Source organism: Lepidochelys kempii, chromosome 5, assembly GCF_965140285.1.
Source record: "Lepidochelys kempii isolate rLepKem1 chromosome 5, rLepKem1.hap1, whole genome shotgun sequence".
Lineage (NCBI taxonomy): Eukaryota > Metazoa > Chordata > Testudines > Cheloniidae > Lepidochelys > Lepidochelys kempii.
The window spans coordinates 103,196,807-103,222,630 of record NC_136384.1 but is presented as its reverse complement, the minus strand read 5'-3'; the positions used below and the strand labels follow the sequence as shown (position 1 = coordinate 103,222,630).

General features: G+C 40.4%; 1 protein-coding gene across 2 annotated transcripts in view; it reads right to left on the bottom strand.

The window, feature by feature from the left end:
• Positions 1-25,824, bottom strand: part of SLC1A1 (solute carrier family 1 member 1) — a 74,921-nt gene that overhangs the window by 25,037 nt on the left and 24,060 nt on the right. The window contains exons 2-3 of one of the 2 annotated variants that reach the window (XM_073345246.2): positions 19,242-19,382; positions 1,083-1,175 (exon numbers count right to left, since the gene is read on the bottom strand). In XM_073345246.2, the coding sequence (XP_073201347.2) occupies positions 1,083-1,175; positions 19,242-19,382 (234 nt within the window). The remainder of the gene's footprint in view (positions 1-1,082; positions 1,176-19,241; positions 19,383-25,824) is intronic. The other variant, XM_073345247.2, reaches the window with a different exon arrangement.

The following is a 25,824-nucleotide window of genomic DNA, read 5'->3' as shown; positions in this document are numbered from 1 at the left end:
AGAACTAACTTTGTGTAAACTCCCCTCAGAAATAGAAATTCTAAAGCAGGAGCTGGCAACTCTCAACTTATTCTGTATTTAATATTGGTTTGCATTTATTCATTGAAAGTTCCTCACACACATATTTAAACTAAATAAAGTATTATCCTAAGCTGTGCAAGTCACAGGCCAAATTTATCCTGGTATTTGACATCAGTGAAGTTTTGCTAGGGATGAATCAGGCTCATGCATCTACACTCCCGTTTTTTCCAACTGTTAAGTAGCTTTTTCATGTGCAAATGGGTCATTCTTGGAGCAAAATTCTGCCTTTACATGAATTTACACTATTCCCATAAATGGGAGATATCTGGGCCCATAATTTGATCTTGTGTTTGACTCTACAGAGAAGTTGGCATATAGGGGATTAATTCTCTCCCCTGGATCAAGAAGAAGGGCTACTGCTGCCTTCCCTGAGTGCAGGGAATTGCAAGGTGGCTGGGCTGAGCTGCTGTATAGAACTAGTGGACTACAAGAGGGCTGTGCTGCAGGAAGGCAGGAGTGGAACCTGGCAGTGAGAAGGAGAGAGCGGGAAACGCTCTGGGAAGAGGGAAGGAGCTGAGAAGGGAAACAGCAGGGTTTCTCACTCCCTGGGGAGGTGAGTCACACTATGTATTTGTGCTTCTAGGACTGTGGCTGAAACAAGTCTCAATTTATAACTTTGCTTTTTGGACTCTGGTTGAAGAAGATTCTATCTGCATTTTTGTCTGGCCTGCAAAAAGGCAGAATGCTGTTTAGTCAATTACATCATGCTGATAATTAAACTTTACCTGGGCAGAGTGTCCCGGAACTGAAATCCATAGCAAAACTTCCACTTATTTCAGAGGTATAGGATCAGGCCTTTAGATTCTTTCTTGAAATCCCCATATTCATTACAGGTTTGTCACAGGCCCCATAGAAAGATCTTACCCAACTTTAGATGTTGGACCACTGAGAATCGACTCAATCTCCATGTTAGCAGTGAAAATTCAGTATTTGCATGATGCTGTAAACTTCTAGTTACATAATATTTTAAGGTTTCTAAAGGCTACAGTGTAGGATATTACCTAGAATTACAGCTATGACTGTAGTGCAGAAATAATATACAACGGCACGCAAACCAATCTTCCCAGAAACACTGGAGTCCAAAGCAGCAACACCTGGGCGAAAAAAAAGAAATTAACTGATTTTAAAGACTAAACGTATTGTGTATATAAAGTGACTTATTTCTATGAAGGAAATAGTTCATCATCCTAAATCTTCCTAAACAACTAGCAAACAGCCAATACTAATAATATCCTGGAAAACTTTCTGTAACAGGATTACAGTGTTTGCTTGAGACACTACACCCTGTCACATGTGTGGACCTTGCAGGGAAAGCCTTAAGTGTTTTGCTGACTTGTTGAAGCAAGTGACTTATTTCCCCTATCTGGATATAATGGATTTTCCCCCCAAGCTGTTTGAATATTTACTTTTAAAAGACCTCAGATTTGTAAGTTGCCACTTGGCTTCAGAATTAGCACCCACTGAAAAGCACAAGGGCAGTTCATGCACAGAGCTATTGTTTCAGTCTGCTTGGCTGCATACTCAGGCAAAAAACAATGCATTGGTTCTGCCATGGAAGGTTTTTCTTTGTAACCAGAAAAGTAAGAAACTTATTTTCTGTTTAAAAATGAAAACTTAAATTCTTCTGAAAAGGGGAGGAGTGAGGAGAGCTGCTTCTACCACTGTGCTTAGATCTGCCACTGCCAGTAAGAGAGAACAGCTTTTGTTGGTGCAGGAGTCAAGCAGGAATTCTGATGTGGTGGTTGTATTTGAAATTAGCTTTAAGAAATGTTAACCTCTGGCACTAATGTATCAAATACCAGCCTTTTGAGAGGGGTTCTCTTACGTTCAAAGGAATTCTGCACTGAAGATTTAACTATTTCAAAGATTTACAGTCATGCCAACATATCTCAAGTTCAATAACCAGGGTACAATTGTAAAACAAGCACCAAAACAGGTTCTGAAACTCAATAATCTATAACCACAGCTAGTTAATGACTCACTACTATCTATTTGTTATACCTCAGAGATCCCCTTATGTTTGCACTGATCAGTATATGTAGTCAGGTTCTCAGAGGTTGGTTGGCTTCCCTTCAGACGAGAAAAGAAACGACTTACTTAAGATGTTTAACCTCAGAAAAGTGAGTGGGTGTAAGTTTAAATATTTTCAAAGACAAAAATCTGACAAAAATCTTACATATGGACCCCTAACCACAGCAAAGATTGTGGCAAATGTACTTTATGCACATGCTAATAATAGCTTGAGCATCAGCTGCTTAGATAATACCCTGATAGTAGTGATCAACTCTTTTCCACAATATGTATAAACAACAATTTAAAAAAGTATGGAGAGTCTCTTAGTATGTTGTCTTCTTCTCATAGACTTTAAGGCCAGTAGGGACCATCATGATCATCTATTCTGACCTCCTGCACAGTGCAGACCACAGAACCTCACCCACCCACTCCTGTAATAGACCCATAACTATTTGACTACTTGGACTTTCATGGTATTACAAGACCTAACAGAGAAGAACCAGGGTATGTACAGTAAGACTTGAAACAAACCCCCTGGGCACAGTCATATATATATAGGATCTCAAATGGGCAGAACCCATTTCCCAGCATTCTCAGGTCATCTGCAGAAAAACCAGCACCACAATGAGTGCTGATTGCATCTTTGTGGTAGCAATCCCACCAAAGAAACAAATGTGCATGGAAACCAGACTATGATTTTTCACTTTTTATGTCAGGAAGTTGGTCCAATACATAGGATAGAGTGGAGAGTTTGCACTGCCTCTGTCCATGCTTGGATATTATGGTGATAAGTGCTCTTGAGATATGTGTGATAATTAATTCTATACTTGCTTTATGTATAATAGAAGGAGTTTGGTTTCGCGGGTTGTCAATCCCACACCTCCCACAAACGATAAATTCACTTACAAGATTTTAAACCATGTTTTAAAAAGCAAATGGATAGATTTCTGCTAAAAGACAAATCATACTTTGGTAGAAAATACTCAAAGTTTAGAAGACTATGTATTTTGTCAGGTTTCAGAATAGCAGCCGTGTTAGTCTGTATTCGCAAAAAGAAAAGGAGTACTTGTGGCACCTTAGAGACTAACACATTTATTTGAGCATGAGCTTTCCTGAGCTACAGCTCACTTCATCAGATGTCACATTGAGTATCAGTACTGGCCTCCAAGTGTGGCTCCAGCAGTGGTAAAATATAAATCCTACCATAAACACTAAAAGGGATGGGGTTTCTTAAAAACAAGGCTCTGATTTAAGATTCTCTTCAATCTGCCCCCCTTGCTAACTCAACCAGAGAGCTGAAAATAAAACTATGTTATTTCCCTCATGTATTTAATAATAAAGATTCTATAATTAAGATAAGTTCCTGTCACAGCAATTCTACTGGCTCCAAAATGATGTTCCTATGCAATCCCATTGTGTTCAATGGAGTTAGAGTGGTGTAACTTAAGGCAAAATATGGCCCTGCATTTTTCACTCATTTAACAATTCTGTTGCTGATGAGCAAGCCCATGCTAGAATTCAGCTTGCTCTCCCATTGCAATGTTAGGTGTGCTGTGTTAATAGCAGTAAAAAGTAGTCTAAACCTAAAAAGCAGTCCAAAAATATATTTGCCAGTAACATAAGCTGAGGTAATGGTTAGCTGCTCTGAGTAAGAACATGCCATTCTCATGCAGTCATTTTTCAGAGAAGAGCTGTTCTTTTAAAAAAGTACTTACAGAAAAATGGATTTTCTTCAGATTTTATGATTATACCACCAACCTCGAGAGCGAAGCAGTATTTCATGACAACTCCCACAGAATCGTCTAGAGACAGATCTATACCGTACTTCAGGCTGACTTTAAAAATGTGCACTTTTCCTTTGCTGGGATTTGTTTCACGTAGAAAAAACGCAAGTGTACACTTTATTTTTAAAAAGTAGAAAACAATCTCACGTAAATGCATTAGTCCCTCATTAGCAAGGAGTGACTGAGTAATTCACCATACTGATATAGCACAAGGGTGTTGTACTCCCTCTCTCCCTCCCCCAAATAAAAAAACTTTTTTTCTGGAAAAAAGACCACTCAAAAATCCCAGTGAAAAAAATTGAAGAGAGTCATGGAGGTTTTATAAAATGAAACACAGAAAACACACTACATGATTCAGTTCATAAGCATATTTATTGCTCAAATGTGGCAAACACATTATCAAAAACATAAAGCTTGCAATTCTGTAAGTAAAATATGAGAATACAATAATTAGCCCTACCATGCTTTTGTATCTGCCCTTAAATACCATACATTTTTACCATACCTCTTTCGCAGTTTTATCTACTTTTAAGTTTTGACCAAACCATCCAAATGTACTGGAGCAGAGTGTAAATGTACTGTACAGAGGAAAATGGTTGTGGTAGATTCTCAGTCACTGGGAAGTCTTTAAATCAAGATTGGATGTTTTCCTAAAGATATGCTCTAGTTCAACCACAGCTACTGGACTTGAAACAGGAATTAATTCCTGGAAGTTCTATGGCCTGTGTTAAGCAGGACGTCAGACTAGATGATCACAATGGTCCCTTCAACATTCTGAAATCAATTGTCCTATCTTCTGGGATTTTACTTCCACAATTTGTCACCATATTGGCATAATGGACTAAAACACAAAGTTCTTTGCAAACATAAATTTAGTGTAGAAATATGGATCTTCAATTTTAGAAGAGAAGGAAAGAATTTTAGTTTATAGTATATCAGTATTATAATAGTTCAAAAATAATAAGATTGAAATAAAAAAAAATAAAGTTTGAACTTTTTTATTTACCTTCTAGTTTTTGAGCTTTTAGGGGAGGTGACTTTTTCTAACTTTTCTCCTCAGTTGTGAGAGCTAGAAACTTAACTTTAAAAAAGTGAGATTCTTACATTATTACAAGAATTCAGGAGCTGGGTCTTTAAGAAAAAATCCAAATATGGCAAGACTTGCAATAAAATCATGAGAATTGACAACATTGACAATTGCCATGTTTCTTCCTTTTGGGGTTCAATCTCTGACTTTTGCATTTGGGATCAGTGATGCTGGCTAAGTAATGGAAAAGATTCATAGCTTCTCTGGCCCATTTTTAAAATTTTGCATTTGTGTGATACCAGTTCTTTGTTAATTACATCAAGCCAAATTTCCACTTACACTGGACACTAGCATCAGTCACCTGTAATCTCTCAAATCTCCCCAAAACTTTTTTATTTTCTTTTATTAAATTACTGCTGCTCCTGAAAACCCTTGTTGTATAAAATGAATGATGTGTTCTGATTAAAATCTTCCTTTTGCCCAGTGCAAAGTTGAATGCAAATGCAGAAACACAATGTTCCTTAGAGTGCCACCAAGAGTTATTGAGAAGCTGGGGCATCAATCGTTTCTTTCAGATGCTCAGTTTGTGCTACTTTGAATGAGATGCGTTAGTATAAAAGAAACTTTTAGTTTCCTCAAAGTCAAATTTTTGCATTGCATTTTACTTCAGGGAATAATCCTGAGTAATCTTTGCCATTCTTTTGGTACCAAGAGGATCCGAGATTGTTCCTGAATGAAGCTGATGTGTAAGAGCTACTTGAAAACTTTTAACATTTCATTGCTGGTATATTTTGCAGGATCATTACTGTTTTGCTCTTCCATTTCAATAGACAAAGTTTCATCCAGTAGTACATTTGATCTTGAAGAATCAGGAGACACCAGTTTTTTTACACTTTTTGAGACGGGCACCAGTCTTTTCTGTCTTGCTGCTTGATCCAACTTTCAGAAGTTTCTAAATAATAATCCCTTATTATTTTCAGCGACATGCACTCCCCTCTTTTCTTCTTCCAATGACAGACAACACTTTGCCCCTACCACTTACACAAGGCTCACTCTGTCCAATCACCAATGAACTCCACCTGTTCTCCTTTCCTCTAGGCTTCTGAATAGTTCTATAACTTTATTATTTCCTAAACTTTGCCACTCATTCATTATACTGCCATGCCAAATTTGTATAACTCTGCTTTATTAGGACTCTACTTAGTTAATTCAAAAGTCCCTAGAGATTTGGAAGTAAACAGGGTGGAGCTATATAATAGGGATATTTAAGGTCTGAGCAGCTCTGTCCTGGCATGTTTCTCATTCCTTTCACCTGTCTCAGGAGCTATTCTGTTTGAGAGCAAGGGGCTAAATTCTTGAGACTTCTTTTTCCATTGCCCCTTACAGACGATGTCCATGTTAATGCAACTGCTTTTGTAGTGGTCCCAGTCCAAGACCACGTCTCACATCGAGTACAACAACTTTTTTTCTGACTCTAGGAGAGGGGTGGGCAAACTACAGCCTGCGGGCCACTTCCGGCCCAGCAGATGTTTTTATCTGGCCCTCGAGCTCCCACTGGGGAGTGGGGTCGGGGGCTTGTCCCGCTCCTCCCGCTGGGGAGCAGGGTCAGGGGCTTGCCCCGCCCGGTGCTCCCCAGTCCCCAACTCATAATTCCCTTGATGAGCACCATCTTCCAGCACGCAGAGCCATACTGTGCAGGCACGACTTCACCGTGCTGTTTCCAGGATCAGAAGCCCACCCTTACGTGGCAGCGCCCCCCCATGCTGCTGCGCACCCAGTCCCCTCCCGGTCTCCTACGGCCCCACCCTCGAGAGCCTCAAATCTGCCCAGGGCCACACTCGTCCCAGCTAGGGTGCCTCCGCCCATGGTGGTGCCTGGTACGGCTGCCTTGGTGTCACTGCCAGCAAGACCCCTAGGAGTCCCCGGTACCGCCTCTGTAGAGCTCTCTTCCCTGCGCCACACCCCATGAGTCCTCCCTGCCCCCACTTGGTAATATCCCTTATAGAGCCCTTCCATGCTACACCCCACAGAGTCCCCCTCCCCCACCAGGCATTCATGGCCCGCCATACAATTTCCATATCCAGATGTGGCCCTCAGGCCAAAAAGTTTGCCCACCCCTGCTCTAGAAATAGGGAAAGTCATCATCAAATGCATATCTGCAGCATTTCTCATCAGTTCTCTTAGCAAGACTGAAACAAGTCAACTTAAGATTAGTGGAAACTGACAGAATCCATTTCTTCCACCATCCCACTTAGCCCACACAATAAATTGTCCATTAAGTAGAATCAGCAAAAGGCAGACTGTTTAACTGCGTTTTTCAGTGGTGCCACATTTGATGACCAATACTTAAACTCTCTCTACACCGAGACTTTCATACTGCTGACTTGGCCAGTTCCCAGCCAGCCAGACAGCAAGTGGTTGAGCTCTGTGTGGAATTGACTGCTGAGACAAAAGACTTAATCAAAGGACCATCCCACTTCCTTTATTATTTTAATGAAAAGATTATGGTGTTTACTGCCTGGCCAACAACCACCAGCCACCCAAAATCCTACATGGTATTTGTATTTGGTCTGTAGAGAAATCAAATCACACTGCTGCAGGGAAATAATTGACATTTACAGACATGCCCACTGGGGCATCATAGGGGGCAGCTACCTCCCTTCCTAATTTTCCATTGTGAAAGATAACAAATAAGAGCAAGGCCCCTTGAGGGGCAGAACGAGCTATTGCATCTGTTTGCATCATGTCTATTATGAGGAGTGCGCACAGGAATTTAAATTTAACTGCTTTTGGAGAGGCACGTTCTGTGCCCCGGCCGGGGCGGAGGAGCTGTCAGCTCCCACTGAGGCCCCGGGGCTGGAGGAGCTCATTCTCCCCACCACGGCCCCGGGGCCACAGGACCCCTGTGCCCCCACCATGGTTCTGGGGCCGGAGGAGCTCTGTGCCCCCGCTGTGGCCTCAGGGCCCATGCCTCTGCTTGTCCCACTTTGTTCATGCCCCTATTATCCATATTTGCATAGTAATTCAGAGGCTGATCCATAGACAAAATGCAGTTTAAAACTGCACCAAATTGCATCAGCTTCACTGCTTGAAATGAGAAATTTCTGCAGCAGCTCAGGGAACCATTAGAACATTGTTCAGCTCATACCAGTACTACTGCTGCTTGCTGCTGCTTTATTTTATTTATTTATTTATTTTAGCCATTCCCACTGCCACCTCCAAATGCTAAGCCTTGGAAATGCCACCATGGACATCCTATGTAAACAAAACCATATGTTTTTAATTTTATTTATAGGCTGTCAGAACAGAAGCATGAATGGGAGGAAATACATAAGACATCTCAAGCTACAGTTAGTGCTTTTCAACAGGCAATAACAGTAACAAAAATGTAGTGTTGTTTTGTTAGTATGGGCATAGAATCATAGAACTATAGGGTTGGAAGGGACATCGAGAATGCATCAAGTCCAGCCCCCTGCACTGAGGCAGGACCAGGTAAACATAGACCATCTCTGATAGGTGTTTGACCAACCTGTTCTTTAAAACCTGTTCTTAAAAACCACAACCTCCCTTTGAAGCCTATTCCAGTCCTTCACTATTCTTATAATTAGGAAGTTTTCCTAATAAGGAACCTAAATCTCCTTTACTGCAAATTAAGCTCATTACTTATTATCCTACTGCTGGTGGACATGGAGAACAATTGATTATAGTCCTTGTTATAACAGCCCTTAACATATTCGAAGACTAGTTATCAAGTCCACCCTCAGTCTTCTTTTCTCAAGACTAAACATGCCCAGTTTTTTTAAAACTTTCCTCATAGTTCAGATATTTTAAACCTTTTATAATTTTTGTTGCTCTCCTCTGGTCTCTCTCCAATTTGTTCACATCTTTTCTAAAGTGTGGCACCAAGAATTGGATACAACACTCCCATTAGGCTTCATCAGGGCCCAGTACAATGGGACAGTTACCTCCCATGTCTTACATACGACATTCCTGTTAATACACCCCAAAATTATATTAGCCTTTTTTGCAAATGTTTCACCTTGTTGACTCATATTCAAATTGTGATCCACTTTAACCCCCAGATCCTTTCCAGCAGTACTCCCACCTACCCACCTATTCCCCATTTTGTAGTTGTGCATTTGATTTTTCCTTCCAAAGTGTAGTATTTTGTACTGTCTCTACTGAATTTCATCTTGATTTCAGACCAGTTTTCCAATTTGTCAAGTTTGCAACACCTCCCAGCTTGGTGTCATCCGCAAATTTTATAAGCATCCTCTTCACGCCATGATCCAACTCATTAATGAAAATATTGAATAGTTCTGGACCCATGACTGATCCCTATGGGACTCCTCTCGATATGTCCTCCTGTTTTGACAGTGAACCATTGATAACTACTGTTTGAGTACAGTCTTTCAACCAGCTGTGAACCTAAGTAATTTAATCTAGACCACATTTCCCTAGTTTGCTTATGAGAATGTCATGTGGGACTGTGTCAAGAGCCCGACTAAAAATCAAGGTGTATCACATCTACTGCTTCCTCTCTATCCTTTAGGTCAGTAACTCTGTCAAAGGAGGAAATTAAGTTGGGCTGGCATGATTTATTCTTAACAAATCCATACTGGCTATACCTTATACCTCCATTATCCTTTAGGGGCTTACAAATGATTCTTCAATAATTTGTTTCACTGTCTTTCCATCTACACTATGGGTGCTCAGCACTTCTGAAAATCAGGTCTCTTTAACAGAGCTGGTACTACGTGTTTTGCTATCCATGGTGGGAAAAGTTTCTGGCACCCCCTGAGCAACTGAGCCAAAACACAAAAACAAAAAATGGCAGAGCAGCCAGGCAGTGTGCCTGGATATTGATTAAAAAGAAAAGGAGGGCTTGTGGCACCTTAGAGACTAACCAATTTATTGGAGCATGAGCTTTCGTGAGCTACAGCTCACTTCATCGGATGCATACCGTGGAAACTGCAGCAGACTTTATATATACACAGAGAATATGGTGCCACTGGATGGTGATGACTAGGGCAAACACCCTGATCACCCCCGAGGCTGACCCTGTCCTTCAAGGCATTTCAAGTGGTTACCCTAAAATTGAGGAACTTGAAATTATTAATTAGCTTTGAAAATTTATCTAAAGAGATTAGTAAATTTTTAAGGGTGACCACTGGAACTACCCACACACAAAAGCCCTGTAAACACTCAAATCCAGGGGCTGTTCCTCACTTTTATCCAAATTTTAATCTGAATTTAATGAGAATATAAAATAATCAAATCTAAGGAAAGATATTCTGCCTATTTGTAACTTGTTGACTGTTGTGTCCTCCTCTAGTGGCTAGTCTAATAAGGATCAACATTTACTACTGCTATCAGCTATGAGAGTTACTCCTTTATCTCTAAGAACTGAAAATCCAGGGTTCTATGTCTAGTGTTGGAGTCTTATTACATATACTCTTCCTCCTTTTATTATATAAAAGAATTTAAGTTTATATTCATCTTCCATGGGACATTAATGCTAATCAGTAGTAACAAATTTATATGGATGTTGGCTGCCGTGAAATTTGGCAAATTTAATATTAGACTCTGCAGGCATTGTTTCTACTATGTTTTCATGTAATTCATGCTATCAGACATTACATCAGGCTACAGATGCAAATATCGTTTCACGTGGAGAGGGTCTTTTACACTATTCTGCAATTTCTTGAAAGGTCTATGATCTCAAATTCAGCTCTCAAGCAAAACGTGCATTCAGCTTGCATGTTATCATGCATGTGGTCTCCTTTATGACTGAGTAGAGCAGGATGAACTCAAAGCCATTTTATGAACAATACCACTGTATCTAAGTAGGGGTGAACGTTGTATTCACCTGCCCTGACAATAAAGAATGGGTGAATCAAATGTTACATTACAAATAACACAAATATTTTTTCACCCATCTAGTCTGCTGCTGACATCAGCAGGCCCTCTATGCATGGCCTGGGCACTTCCCCCTCCTCATGATCATCAGTGGGAACAAATAATCCCAGGCCTCAGGCCCGCTGATTGGGGTGGGGTGGGGGAGGTGTCAAGGGGGCATTTGCCCATCCTCACTCCGCTGCTCGGTACTGCTCCTGGAAGTGGCCGACACGTCCCTGCCAGCCCCTGGGGAGGTGGTCTCCGTGCGCTGCCCAAGCACCAACTCCTTCAGATGCCCAGGTCTGGGAGAAGTCTCTGCTGACTCTAGAATACTCCTCCTGGAACAGGCCCCAGATTCTCCTTCTCCTTGAGAGGAAGGGAACCCACTCACCTCATATTTTCAGGGGTAGATGACTGGCCTGCTCCTCCCTAGTGTTTCTTCATTAGCTGCCCATTGCCTTGCTTTTCCCACCCAATATCTCAGAGGGATAGCTGGTAAACCTATTTCTGTCCAAACCCTCAGTCTAGCAGTATAACTTTGTCATCCTGCTCCAGTGGGGAGCAGAAATGCCGCTGACTGCAGTGTATACTGGCCCTTAACCTATGGGGCTGAGAGATTCCCTAGAGTGCACGGAGCTAAGGGAACCCTGGAACTCACACAAGCACCATAACAGATTTTGTATAATATGTATATTTCAAATATCATATAATTCACATCAGAGTGCATAACTTTTACTGTAGTAGCGATTGTCTTGCCATTCCAGGTGCTGAAGTTTGGCATGGTAATAATGCTACACATTGTATAGTATTCTTGTTACACAAAATCAGCCTTCCCCCCATATGCAGAATCTGAACCTCACAGAACCCCTCAAAACATCCCCAATGGGTCAGAAGGAAATGGGTGAGCATGCTGCAGGGCTGATGCATCCCCACTGGTGCTCCCTGTGCCTGGCTCTACAATTGCAGTCTCCTTTCTGATGTGTTTAACTATTGCACCATAAAGGCTGTTCAAGCTCACACACAATTAAAAGATTCCTGCAATATCTAGATATGGCCAGGATAAGCTGAGATGAAGAAGCAGCCTGAGAAAAGGATTCCCTGTATATAGTTGGCTTAACAATTGGTAGTGTTCGTTTCTTTAAAACTAGTGCATCGGAATCTACAAGGAGCATGATAAAGTATTCAGTTTTGCAGTTATACTGAAACTCATCCTGTCTCCTTTCACAAACTCAGAGTGGATGAACTTAAAAAAAAAAAAAAAGAGGTTGTAAACTGAGTTTTGGAGTGCAACTAGTAGTTTAATTGTTATGCTTTTGGCTTGAGATCTCATTCTGGCAGCATTCATGAAGTGAATGTAGAGGTGTAGTTAATGGAAGCTATTGGGTGCTCAGCACTTTTCAAAATCAGTCCACTCTGTTAGGAATTTAAATATGGGCTTAGGAATCTAACCTAGCATTACTGAAAATCCTGGCACTTGATGTTCTCTGTATAGGACTGCTTACTATTCAATGAATAATAATGGAAGTTTGGGGATTGTTTCAGTCCTTAGTTTAACCCCTCACCACCAAATAACTAGGAAAAAGGTAGTGTGCCTCTGCATATAATGTGGGCTGAGCAATTTGCACTAAGATGCTGATGAAGGGTTTTTGGCATATCTGACAGTGAATGGGATCTCAACTGCAGTGCTGCTGACAAATAAATGCATAGGTAAGGATTATACAGTCATCACATATTGGTTTCTGCTTGTTCTAGAATTAGACCCAAGAATGAGACCCATTCTAGCTGTCCAATCAAAAATGCACTACCTAGCTTTTTTTTTTTAAAACAGAATGGAAGAATGCTGTCAGTTATAACCAAGCGGCAAGAAATAGTTTTGATAGAGTATAAAGAAGACACTTGAATGTTTGTCATTTGCTCTGACAACTCATAGAAAGCTAAACTCACTTGCTAATCTACTGAACATTTTCAGAATAAAAGACACAAATGAATTAAAAACAGACAATAGAAAAAGTGATCATAATTATTAGAAAGAGATAAGTATATAGCATTTCAAATAACTTTTTCCACACCTGAAAGATATGAGAAGCTAATTAGAAATCAGCAGTTTAATATGTGTTGAATACACAAAAATACCATTGCACACCAAATATGCAAATTCACCAACTTTCAAACTTCATATGGATGGATGGAAAGTAATTGCTTTGAATGCCAAAACACTTGCTGCAAAATTTCAGTAAGTTGTCATTTCGATAATAAAACATAAAACAAAAACATAGACAGAATCCAACTTTAGAAGAAAAAAGAGAAAAAACGAGCACACTTTCAGGGACTTTTAATCAGGTCTTGGAGGCTAGATAAGTCCAAGTTAATGACTATTGTCCCTTGAAGGGACACAATAACTAAGTTAAGTAAAAAGTCTTTGATACCTCCTATGCTCCACAAAAAGAGATATACTTACTGCTTTACTGGCAACAGACATATTCCAAAATAGACTATTTCATCACAGCTAGTGACCTGGTTACCTGTAGTATTAATTCCCACATTGTTATATGGGATCATTCCCCAGTACATTTTAATGTTTAACAAAACTCTTAGTATAGTACTTAGCTCACACAAAACGTAAGGAATACATTAAACAAAACCAGATTTTACACGGCTCTGAATCCATGATGTGAACCTAGAATGTGGGATGGACTAAAAGTCTAAATTAGAGGGAGGATAACACATCACTGCCAAACAAAAAGGCTAACTGATTTCACAGGAAAACGTAGAGGTAGTTAATGGATACAGTAGACACCCAATCCCCAATTACTGCACATAAAATATGATGTGAATACTGTTAACGAGGCACACCCTGAAAATGCTTTATTTAGCCAGGTATTACCAGCAGTCAAAGGAACAGATGGGCAATTATTAGCTTACAGCTCCTACAAAGGAAACGCTAAGACAGTAAGTATTTTAACGGCTCGTGGCATTAATGTTACTACATATAAAGAAATACAGGAAAGGAAGAGGGTAGCTCATGGCACATAAAGAAAGTCAGTACAGCACAGTGAATTACTTTAACTTTTGGTTTGATCAGATTGCCACAAACAATAGATCCTCAGTGACATGAGTCAGAAAGAGATTGAAGGCTACAGATACTGCAGCATGCTTTCTTTAGACTCTTTGCCCTTGTGAGTTGGTGGTGATCATGCTCTGTGAACCAGAACAGCACTTCAAAATTTTATTATAATTAAAAACCTTAAATAATGCAGAGACTGCCTATGTTTCATGATGGCAACCAATATTGATGGGACAGGACTGGCTGTACAGTCTTAAGAGAATGGAAGCAAATCCTTGTCTATTAATAGCCCAAGACACTGCAGTTCTCTCTGCCTCAGTAACACTGAACACCACGGGGTGTTTGCCTTTGGCATCCTTCAGCCCAAAACGTAAAGGTGACTTGCAAGGGAAATGTGTCTTTTTGCTCTTTACACAATAGACATGATGTAAAGTAACCACCCGGCACAGTGGGGTCCAAATAACAGTGTTTGCTAATGATATATATGTATAGCCTAGCTTCATATACACACTGCTGCTCTGCAGGGCTCTAGTGGCTTCTGAACTACAGAAGACTGTGAGGGCCACTAAAGGGTCAAAACTATTTAAAGGGATACTATCTAATTCCCAAACACTACAGGAAATAAAAATTGGCTTGTGCCTTTTATTTATTTATTGCTCCTTTATGATTTACAAAGAAGGTATAAACAATTTTACATATTTTTTAAAAAGTTTTTGATTTTTTTCCACATAGAAATGCAGGTCTTATTTGTTCTGGAGCAATCTGTGCTGACTTCAGAGCTAGTAAAATCATCACAACAAACAGTGAAAGTTGAGCAAGTGTAAGGAGAAAAGGATTTTTACTCAGGTCTAGTCTGCACTTGGAATAGTCCCAATTCAGTCATCAATGGTCAGCAATCATTGCCGCTGCACTGATGCTGACCTGCAAACAAGGACAAGCTGGGGTTTGCACCTGTTGTGGTAATTGGGGTTTACACACTTACAAGGAAAGATAAATTTTGATTAGGTGAATCAGCACAAAGCTGACAATATTTACATTTTGCTTCAGAAGAATGACCTGTTTTCATTACTTCACTCAAGCATTTGTTTCCTACCACTGCCTTTCTCTTAAGGCATATGGAGTCAGATGATTCTATGCACTGATGTTTGGCAGTCACTAAACATTATTCATGCATTTGCAGTATTCATCAGCAGCTTTCACATTTACTAGAGTTAGACTGTGAAACAACCACTTTGTAAATTTAAGTCTGTGAAGAATGGAAGCTGAAACTAATTAGATGAGCTCTATTTAGAAACATGTTTAATAGATGCCCTGCATCTGTATACCTTCTGAAACTTTTTTTAAATTCTAGTAAACCAAGCCCCCAATATCTGCTAGCCAATAAAATTAGGTATGGGGAGATGTGAATAATTACAACTTGGTCTCTGCGGTAAACTAAAATTAATTAAAAAGAACACTGTATTATACTGAATCTCCTATATTCCCAGAGCTCTTGACAGCATAATAACCACATTTCTCATATTTTAATAAGATTTTCTAAAGCTTTATCAGGGGAGATGGGGAGACGTCACAAATAATATTTCCACCTAGCACTTACATTGACTAGTTACTAGGGCCTAGTCCTGCTCCCATAAGATCAAAGGCTAAACTCCCACTAGCTTCCACAGGAGCAGGCCCTTCATCCTCACAATACCTCTGTGAGGTAGCCATGCAAGTATTATCATCTCTCCTTTACAGCGTGGGAAACCAAGACAGCAGAGGAAAATTATCTCTTGCCAAGCTCTCCATTTACACAAGAGAGGGGGGATTTTGCTTCCCAGTGTTGAAAATGCATCAGGTAAAATCCTTGCCTCACGGAAGAAATCATTGGGAGTTTTGCTATTTACTTCATTGGGGCTAAGATTTTCCCCATCATGGTCAATTTATTTTAAAGTGTATCCTGTATCAAGGGAAAATCAAGAGACCAGACCATAAATGATTTACATAATGGCATAGAAAGTACATTTATAAAGTTTGTGGCCTATACAAAGCTAGGAGGGGTTGCAAGTCCTTTGGTGGATAGGATTAAAATTAGAAATGAACAGGACAAACTGAAGTAAATAGCATGAAATTCAATAAGGACAAATGCAAAGTACTTCACTGAGGAAGGAACACTCACTGCACAAATGGAAAATGACTCCGTAGCAAGGAGTATTAGAATCATAGAATATCAAGGTTGGAAGGGACCTCAGGAGGTCATCTAGTCCAACCCCTGCTCAAAGCAGGACCAATCCCCAATTTTTGCCCCAGATCCCTAAATGGCCTCCTCAAGGATTGAACTCACAACCCTGGGTTTAGCAAGCCAATGCTCAAACCACTGAGCTAGTAGATTGGCATCTACTACATTCACTGAGCTAGTAGATTGGCAAGGCATGATTTCCCTTTACAAAAACCATGTTGACTCTTCCTCAACAAATTATGTTCATCTATATGTCTGATAATTTTGTTCTTTACTATAATTTCAATCAGTTTGCCTGGTACTGAAGTCAGGCTTACCAGCCTGTAATTGCTGGGATCACCTTTGGAGCCCTTTTTAAAAATTGGCACCACATTAGCTATCCACCACTCATTTGGGACAGAAGCTGATTTCAATAATAGTAGTTCTGCAATTTCACACCTGAGTTCTTCAGAACTCTTGAATACCATTTGGTCCTGGTAACTTATTATTGTTTAGTTTATCAATTTGTTCCAAAACCTCCTCTAATGACACCTCAGTCTGCGACAGTTCCTCAATACTATCCTATTGTACTTTCCATGTGGCAAAAGCAGTATCCACTCAATGTCTTGCACAGCAGGATGAAGGAAAATAGTGATAGCAGTGTAAATGACTACCTTGCATGGACATGCCTGTTCTGTTTTCTTAGCAAGCACTTCATAGCTATCTGGATACTGGAAGTTATTGTCAATATCTCCAGGAGTTACAGAACTTAAAGCAATACATAAATTACTGAACAGAATTGGAATGTTGATTGCCCAGGCAATGACACTGTCTGGTCTTTTCTTCTTTAGCAAAAGCTGTTTGAGTTCTGTGCCAAGAAACTGCCACATTTGTATGACAAATATGCACTTGTGTTCAACGGAAACCAAATCTGCCAAGGCAACAGCAAAACAGCTCACACGGGTCTCTTTTTATGAATTTAGGCCTTGCAGTCTATAGACAGTGAATTCTGAGTTCCCAATAGTAGTTACAAACACAGATTACTGATATTTTTGGGGGAAATGGTAGGTGGTAAGCATATTATGTGGGGGGAAAATTATGTCACTAACAGAAATGTTGGACAGGAACTTGTTTCATGAATAGGGTTCTGTGTCTGCCATGGAGGTCACGGAAGTCATGGATACCGTGACTTCCTGCGACGTCCGCAACTTCTGCAGTGGCCAGTGTGGCTGACCCTAGGGCCTTCCAAGCAGCTGGCACCAGAGCCAGCTGCTTAGGCAACACTGGGAACAGCCACACCGACCACTGCTGGAGCAGCTCTGCAGCCATCTACTTGGGCAGTCTCACAGCCAGCTGCACCGGCCAATGCAGCTGGCCTCAGGGCTCCCCCCTCCCAGCTGCTGCTGGAGCAGTGGCGGGCCCTCTGGGACTCCCCCTTTGCCAGGGCCGGAGCAGCAGCAGGCCCCCTGGGATTCTTCCCGCACAGCGGGCCCCCAGCTTTCCCCCTGCAGTGCGGCCCCCCCCCAAGATTGAATCATGAATATTTTTAATAAAAGTCATGGACAGGTCATAGGGCCGTGATTTTTTGTTTTTTGCCCATGACCTGTCCATGACTTTTACTAAAAACACTCACGATTAAATCATAGCCTTATTCATGAATAATGAATTTGGATCCTCTGAAGCCTGTACAAATTAACTGGATTATATCACTTATTTTGAAAATCCAGGTCCAGTTTCATCCACCACTCAAAGGAGTGAGCCTATTTCACAGCTTGTTTGAAAAGAGAAAAGGCCTTATTTCCTCTTGATAGCTTTTCCTGGAACTCTTGTCACTGACTCAAATTCAACATGATAAAAAATAGAACTCCTCTTTCCTTCCTTCTCCCTCCCATCTCCAGCACCATAAAATAGCCACCGCTCTCTCCATCATTTAAAATTTAGGGTATTTTTTCTCCTCTTTTTCTTCCCCCCACATCCTGGCTGTTGGGAAATCTCTAAAATCTCCTCTTTCATATTAATCACTTCTGATAAAAACCTTGTCTATGTTGTGGCCACTTCTCATCTTGATTTTTGCAACTTCCTTCTTGCAACTCCCTTTCACGTATCCAAAATAATGGCGCCAAAAAAAACCCCAACAAAAACTTTGCTGCTGCTGCTGCTCTTGTTTCTCCTCATCTCAAATTCCTTCACTGGCTTCCTCTCACCTTTACACCAGAATCATGCCTCCAAGGCTTGGCCAGCTCCACTCCTGCCTCTATTGCTGCACTCATTTTCTGGCAATTGCCGCATAGCATTTGATCCTGCATCATGGAAATCAATGGGATCTTTGCCATGGACTTCAGTAAACTCAGGATTGAGTCCCTTACAGCGTACATGCCTCTGACTGCTGCTTTTATTCCTTCCTACCAATCTTGTCTTCAACCCTTCTTTCATGCCATCCCTATGCTCAGCATTCTCTCACTCACTCTCCAACCACAAGGTGATCTCCCTCTCCTCAGTCAAATCCTGTAGCCCTTTCCATGATAACCCAGCCAAACGACAAAGGGCATATTGAACACAAGCCAAAAGCAAAGACTGCATGGAGATGACAGAGTAGAGCACTTTGGCAAACATGGGTGGGTTTATTATGGAGTGTTAAAGGAAGACTACTTGAGCTTTTGTTTCCTGAACAAAAAGTGAGAGAATAAAAAACAAACAAATGAAAAAAATACCACAACAAACTTGTAGTTAGAGCATATTTGACAGCCAGTTCTGCCACCTTCTGCATTTAAAGCTTGATCCTGCAAATATTTTACTACTAGTTGTAGTACTTACTACTGTGCATTCATAGAGAGTACACAGAGTTAGTATTTGCAGATTTGGACCCATAATTGGGAAGCACTTAATCCACCATCAAGAATGGTGTGGGAGAGATGATTTACAAGACCTGCAAATGATCGTGGGAGAGTTTTATCATACATCTGGTTTTTAGCAGCATTATCTATCACATTCTGACTTAATCTTCTATTTCCATTCACATTCTATATAGAAACATTTCACATAAATAGAATTTTTATAATCTAGGATTGCAGATAAGAGTTTAATAAAATATTCTTACAATTTATTTTCACAAAAAAGGAGAAGAAAAACCAAACAGCAGTTGAAGGAACATCATAAACAGCATATTTTTAGTCATACCTGTAATCATGCTTGATACGATCAAGGGTAGAATGATGAGTTTGAGCATTCTCATCAGAACCTCTCCAGGAAATGCAAAGTAGAACTTGTCCAGGTTGGAGAGCTTGCCATACTCTCGTACTAGAACTCCTACCCCAATACCTAGAAGGTACATTAAAAACATAACACATATTCAGGATTATGCAGTAGGTTGTCATAAATACATAGAGGTGGAGGAGAAGAAAACACAAGTATTAAAAAATGGGTAAAACAAAACTGACTACCAATTTTATTTTTTCCAAAGTAAGGTGACTTTTAAAATGACACCATGTAGCAACAGAGATACATACACCTCAGTCTTTTCTCTTGGCATATTACCGTCAGGTAACTAATTAATACAATAAATAATAGAATAAAATGTCTGAGTTGTGAGGACCAGTAATTTAGGCAACCAAATAAGGACACAAGAGCCTAACTTTAAGCATCTGTTTTGAGAAAACTTAGCGTAGGTCTTCTGAGGCTCAGCCCTTAACCACAAGGCCAGCAGGACTTTGTACAACTTACTCTATTTACATCTATCAGGAGGGTTTGCAAATGGAATTTTAAAAAACTTAAAACATTTATCACAGTTAATTCTACTGGTATATTAAAAAAGAAACTAAGATGATTGATATGTAAGGAATTTTCTGATTTGGTTGATCCATATCAACTAAAATATATGTAAACTAGCAATATTTTTACATCATACACTCCATGTCATTAGAAAGAAAAACATCATGTGAAAAATCAGACCGCATCATTGTAGTTGCTACATTTGTTTAATAATCACCAAGTATTCAATTAACCTAAACCACTATTCAAATCAAATTATGCTTGTATTACTCCATTTGAGCCACCCAGAAAACATCAGCCAGTGAGTATAATCAATGGCTAAAAAGAAATTATCAGACACATTGATATTTATTCTTATCTTTCTCTTAAACAAATTAGGTGATTACTCTGTTTAAAGGAATGAGGTAAAAGATAATAAATATTACTGAAAACAAATCCTGGTCCAGGAGAGTTAATCCCTCCACTCTGGCTGAACAAACCCTTTATTTTCAATTTTAACCTAATCTAAGAAATAAACATCAGTGGGCTAAGACACGTTTACCAATGTTTTGACAGCTATTTAGCTCTTGTTTCCCTAAATAATTATAGAATCATAGATTCCAAAGCCAGAAGGGACCATTGTGATCAGTCTGACCTCCTGTATTACACAGGCCATAGAACTTCCCCAAAATAATTTGTAGAGCAGATCTTTTCACATAGATGCGTGTGGTTTGAGATATTGGATACTATTTTTCTAATCAATAATTTGTGTTTAACTATGACTTGATGGGTGTTTGATATTGCAGTTATATTTAGTTGGGTTATCATTGATCCTTTCTTTTTATATTTCCCAGTCTGTATTTTATGCAATTTAATAAAAATGGTAAATATTTTTTTATTTTTTTCTCCTCACCTTTCCATACCCTCCCTCCACCGTAGTTTTTATTTTAAAGGGAATAGTTGTATAAGGCAACAACTTTGCAATCACTCTGCACATTCAGGTCCTGGTCATGCAAAGTGTCAAGAGCCCTAATCTCCAACTGGGTTCAGTTCAGCATGCAGGACTGGCCCAATCCGGCAAACTCTTACTAATGTTAGTTGCCACATTAAAGTTAGACTAGGCCCTGATTTTTAAAGGTATTCTGGTATTGCTCTACTCAGTGTTGCAACACCTAACTGACTTAGGAGCCTAAGTCTCATTTTCAAAAGTGACTTGTCTACACTTAAAATGCTACAGCAGTACAGCTGTGCCACTGTAGTGCTTCAGCATAGACACTACCAACGTGGATGGGAGGGGTTCTCCAATCAACATAGGTAATCCACCTTCCTGATAGGTGGTAGCCAAACTGATAGGAGTATTCTTCCATTGACCAAGTGCTGTCTACAAGGGGATTTAGGTTGGCTTAACTGTGCTGATCTAGGGGTGTGGATTTTTCACATTCGTGACTGACTTAGTTAAACCGACCTAATTTTCTAGTGTAGACCAGGCCTTAGGCTCCTAAGACTCCTTGAAAGTTTAGGCTCTGAAATGTCGGTATGTCTTCACTACCCACCGGATTGGCAGGCAGCGATCGATCCAGCGGGGATCGATTTATTGTGTCTAATCTAGATGCGATAAATCGATCCCCGAGCGCTCTCCTGTCGACTCCTGTACTCCAGTGCTGCGAGAGGCGCAGGCAGAGTCGATGGGGGAGTGGCAGCAGTCGACTCACCGTGGTGAACACACCACGGTAAGTCAATCTAAGTATGTCGACTTCAGCTACGTTATTCACATAGCTGAAGTTGCATAACTTAGATCGATTCCCCTCCCTCCCGTCCCCCAAGTCACTTTTAGGCTCATGAGGTCTACTCTACAGACCTATATTGGTATAACTACGTTGCTCATGGCTGTGAAAAATCCACACCTCTGAGCGATGCAGTTATACCAGCCTAACCCCCCCGTGGTGGACAGTGTCATGTCAACACAGCTACCGCCTCTTGGGGAGGTGGATTAACTACGCCAGCGGGAGAGCTGACTCCCGTCAGCTTACAGCATCTTCATTAAAGTGTTACAGCAGCGCAGCTGCATCACAGTGACCAAATGTCCCGTTATTATTGGGACCATCCAAATATTAGGGGCTTTGTCTGATATATGCAGCTACACCCCCACCCTGAAAAAAAAAAGTATTCTAATTTTTCACACTTGCTGTGTAGTCACCCTAAGCTGCGCCAATGCAGAGTTTTAAGTGTAGCCTTGGCCTAAGTCAGGTAGGTGGTGCAATAAATAACTTTAAAAATCTAGGCCTAGTGTATATCTAAAACTACAAGCTCAGCAGCAGCACAGCTGCAGCTATACTAGTGTAGCATAGTAGCCATTTAGTGATGGAAGAGATTTGTTCATCGCTGTCATTAATCCACCTCCTTGAGAGGTGGTAGCTAGATTGATGGAAGAATTCTTTTGTTGACCTAGCAGCGTCTATACTGGGGCTTAGGTCAGCTGAAATACATCTCTCAGGAGTGTGAATTTTTCACATCCCAGAGTGACATAGGTAGGTCAACCTAAGTTTTAGGTGTAGACCAGGTCTAAGAGACTGATGTAAAGCCCATTGAAGTAAATGGATACTTGCAGGATAGGGGCCTTATTTGGTTTGGGACTCTGCTGCTTCTGTGACAGCAGTAAGTAAATCAAGATTAATCAGTTGACAAAAATTGTGTACAAGGTATTTCCTTGATTCTCAGAAGGTTTGTTTCCAAAGTTATCACATTTCTTTGAGAGCAAAATGGTAGGTTATGGGATGAAACGGTGGGAGCGGTTCTGAGGAAGAAGAGGGGGGAAATGAAAAAAGCCAGCTATAAATACGTAAAACATTAAGAACATATTTTTAAAATGTTGCTGCTTATTGGGGTTTCCCTTGCTTTGGCAGTTGCAAGCTCTGTTCTGGGCTACTGCATGAATATATGACCAAGCTCTTTGAAAATTACAGTGAGGACTTTCTGATCTAAGCACCAGATTTAAAATGCCTCAGCTGGTGTTCTGTGTCTTTTGGGAGAGGATGGGGGGGGGGGCAGCACAGAAAGGCACAGCTTTGAGCCAGCTTCAACCTCTCCCTATTCCTGTCTGCTCTGGGAGCCAGTGTGGCACGTGGTGTGTTAAGTACAGCAAGAAGGAATTGCTCTACTTTATGGCAGCATCCCCTGGGGTATGCCTATGGGGTACCCAGGCAGCCACAGCAGCGGAGCATGGGCACTGTGGGGACTCCTGGATCTTCAGAACATCTTGGCCTCTTCCGAGCACATTCTCTATCCTTCTCTATGGCATCCCTACACAGTGTTTGCACCTGAATAATTTTTCCCTAGCTGGCTAAGGATCTTTTATGGCCCCAGAAACTTCAGGTTCACATCCACTTAAGCTTGTCTCAGCTCTTCGTTCTTCCAGTGCAGATAAACTGAGTACCACAGTCTTGCTATATGGGGTCTTTCATATGAGACCTTAAATACTTAGATCTTGTGTGCTCCACATGGAGACTAGAATCTCATGGTGCTTTATGTAAACTAAGGATTTGCACATGTATCACCACCCAAAAATTCCTTTTGTTGTGTTGTTCACTAGTTCAAATGCTATCTTCCACCCTTTAAGTGTCTGCATGTCTGTGTGCTCTTTGTAAGTACCATAAAATTTACCTCCCTCAAGTGTGATGATAAACCATCTTTTCTTCACTCCAAACAGAACAGCAGCAACTAGGCATGGGAACTTTATGAACTTCTACCTCGTTTGTATTGCTTCTACTAATGTGCAAGTTAACCTTTCAGCCAAATCCCAAGCAACTAAAAAGCTATTCCTGATTAATTTCTGTCAGTGAGCACAGACAGTTTAACCTTCCTGCAACACCCTGAATCTTATCCGCCTTCAAGATATTTGCAATATTATGCAAGTGTCCTTCATCAGTGGAAGGAGAGACACAAAACTCTCTGCTGTTTATCTAAGTGCCTAAATGAAATGTGTTGGAAAAGAATTAGTCTGAGTTCTATGTTAATTCTAAAGAAGGCTCTTAAAGCCCTAAATGTAAAAAAAATTACTGAATGTGTACTTATCAAGCTAAGTCACTAAGGCCCTGATCTTGCAAACTCCTATGTACATGTTTAAATTTAGATCCCAGTGTTTTCAATGGAATTACTCACATGCCTAAAGTTAAGCACATTTATAAGTGTTTTCAGGACTGGAGTTTACATTTAAAATAAAGTGTTGTAATGTATATAAAGTACAGTTCCACCATATATACAAATACTTGTTAATACAGAATGGAACAGGTACAGTCTCAGAGCAAGGTTGGTCTTTAAAAATAATTCTGAAAAGCTTAGGGAAAAAGTCTTGCTATTTAACAGTCTGCTTCTTATTTCCTTTACTCTAGGCAGGAGCTCTGGCTAGAGGACAAATGTGGCTAACTTTTCCAAAATGCCTTCAAGGGGAGAGATGGGAAAAGGAACCATTAGCTACCAATCTCCCACTGTAAGGATAAAGAGGTGCTAGCTAGGGAGTAGGAACTGATGTCAGGCTGAGTCACGAGCTGAAGAGAACCCATCACTTCTGCCAGGGAAACGTTCAGTGTTGCTAAGTATGCAATATTTAGGTGAGAGAGCAAATGGAACATTAAGAACGGAGAGTAGTTGGCAGCATGGGATTGGGGAGAAGGGAATGTTAGAGATAACATCTACTTAAAATCTAGTCAGTTTCAAAAAACAGAGTTCAAAGTAGCTTTGGGTGCTAGACTTGCTCTTGCGCCTCTCGGACAATTTTTGCGGTTTCAAAAGCACATTTTCCTATTTTTAAAAATGTGTTTCTCTCCCACATTGCTGCATAAAAGACCAAGACAAACAGGAAAACTGATTAAGGCCTTTGCTCTGCAAAGACAATAGTGCAGGTTGACCTCTGCACTCACACACAGCCCCACTGACTTCAATCAGGTTCTGCACAGGGCCCAGCCAGTGGGTTCTTTCTCCAGGATTGGGTCTAGTTGACTAGACGGTGGGAAAGGGAACAGATTATACCCAAAGAGCTGTCAGAGGCACATGGCAGGCAAGTTGAAAAATATTTTCCCTTAATCTCTTTCAGTTCCAGTCATCTTAGGTGTTACTTGTAACAACAGTGACAAAAATGTCTTTGAACAGTGTCTTTTTAATTATTCCAGATGGTGACTTACTCATGAAATGATTATATACACCTTTTGATTTCCTTGCACTGTATTTAATAAGGTTACTGGAAAGTGGAATGGGTCACCATTCGTAAGTTGTTTTCCCTGATCTTGTTACCCTCTCCACTTTTTTAGGTACCACTTCTACATGCCATTTTTTCAAATTTTTAAGATGGGGGTGGGGTTTCCTCAGACTCTCACCCATGTAATTTGTTTGTTTGCTTTGGAATCTCAGACAGTGCCACAGAAGAGGCTTACCTCTCTCAGCAATATTTTGAAACAGCGGTGCTGCCACTTCCCTATTCAGTCTACATTCTGACAAGTAAACAGCAATTAATTCTTAATGACTTGTGTAGCACCTCAAAGCACTGTGGAGTTAAAATAGGACAGCCACTAAAAATGGAGATAGAAATGCTACACTAGAATTTAGGACAGGAAGTGAGAAGAATATTTTATTCAATTGAAGTAATGGGGGAATTTTGGTAGGCAGCACATTTGCCTATGTATTGGAATTTGTGAATCATAGGTTCCATTCCTTTCTGAGCTGTCATCAGCATCAATTATGTCAGTACCTCTTTTCTGACTGTGGAATTTTATCCTTGGGAAATGTAATGCAATATAGGAAATGTAGTCTAGTGTAGAACAGATTCCTGTACGCACCAGTGTTTTAACACTATGCTGATTAGACCTGTTCTGAGCAATTTAGAGGACACAGTTAAAAATGTCCATGTTATTGCTGTTGCTACCATCTTTGAAAGTGAACCAATATTAGGAACAGTAGAAACTCTCTCGTGTAGACAAAGTTTCAATCTGTTATTTTCTTCTTCTCGCCCTTCTTGTTATTC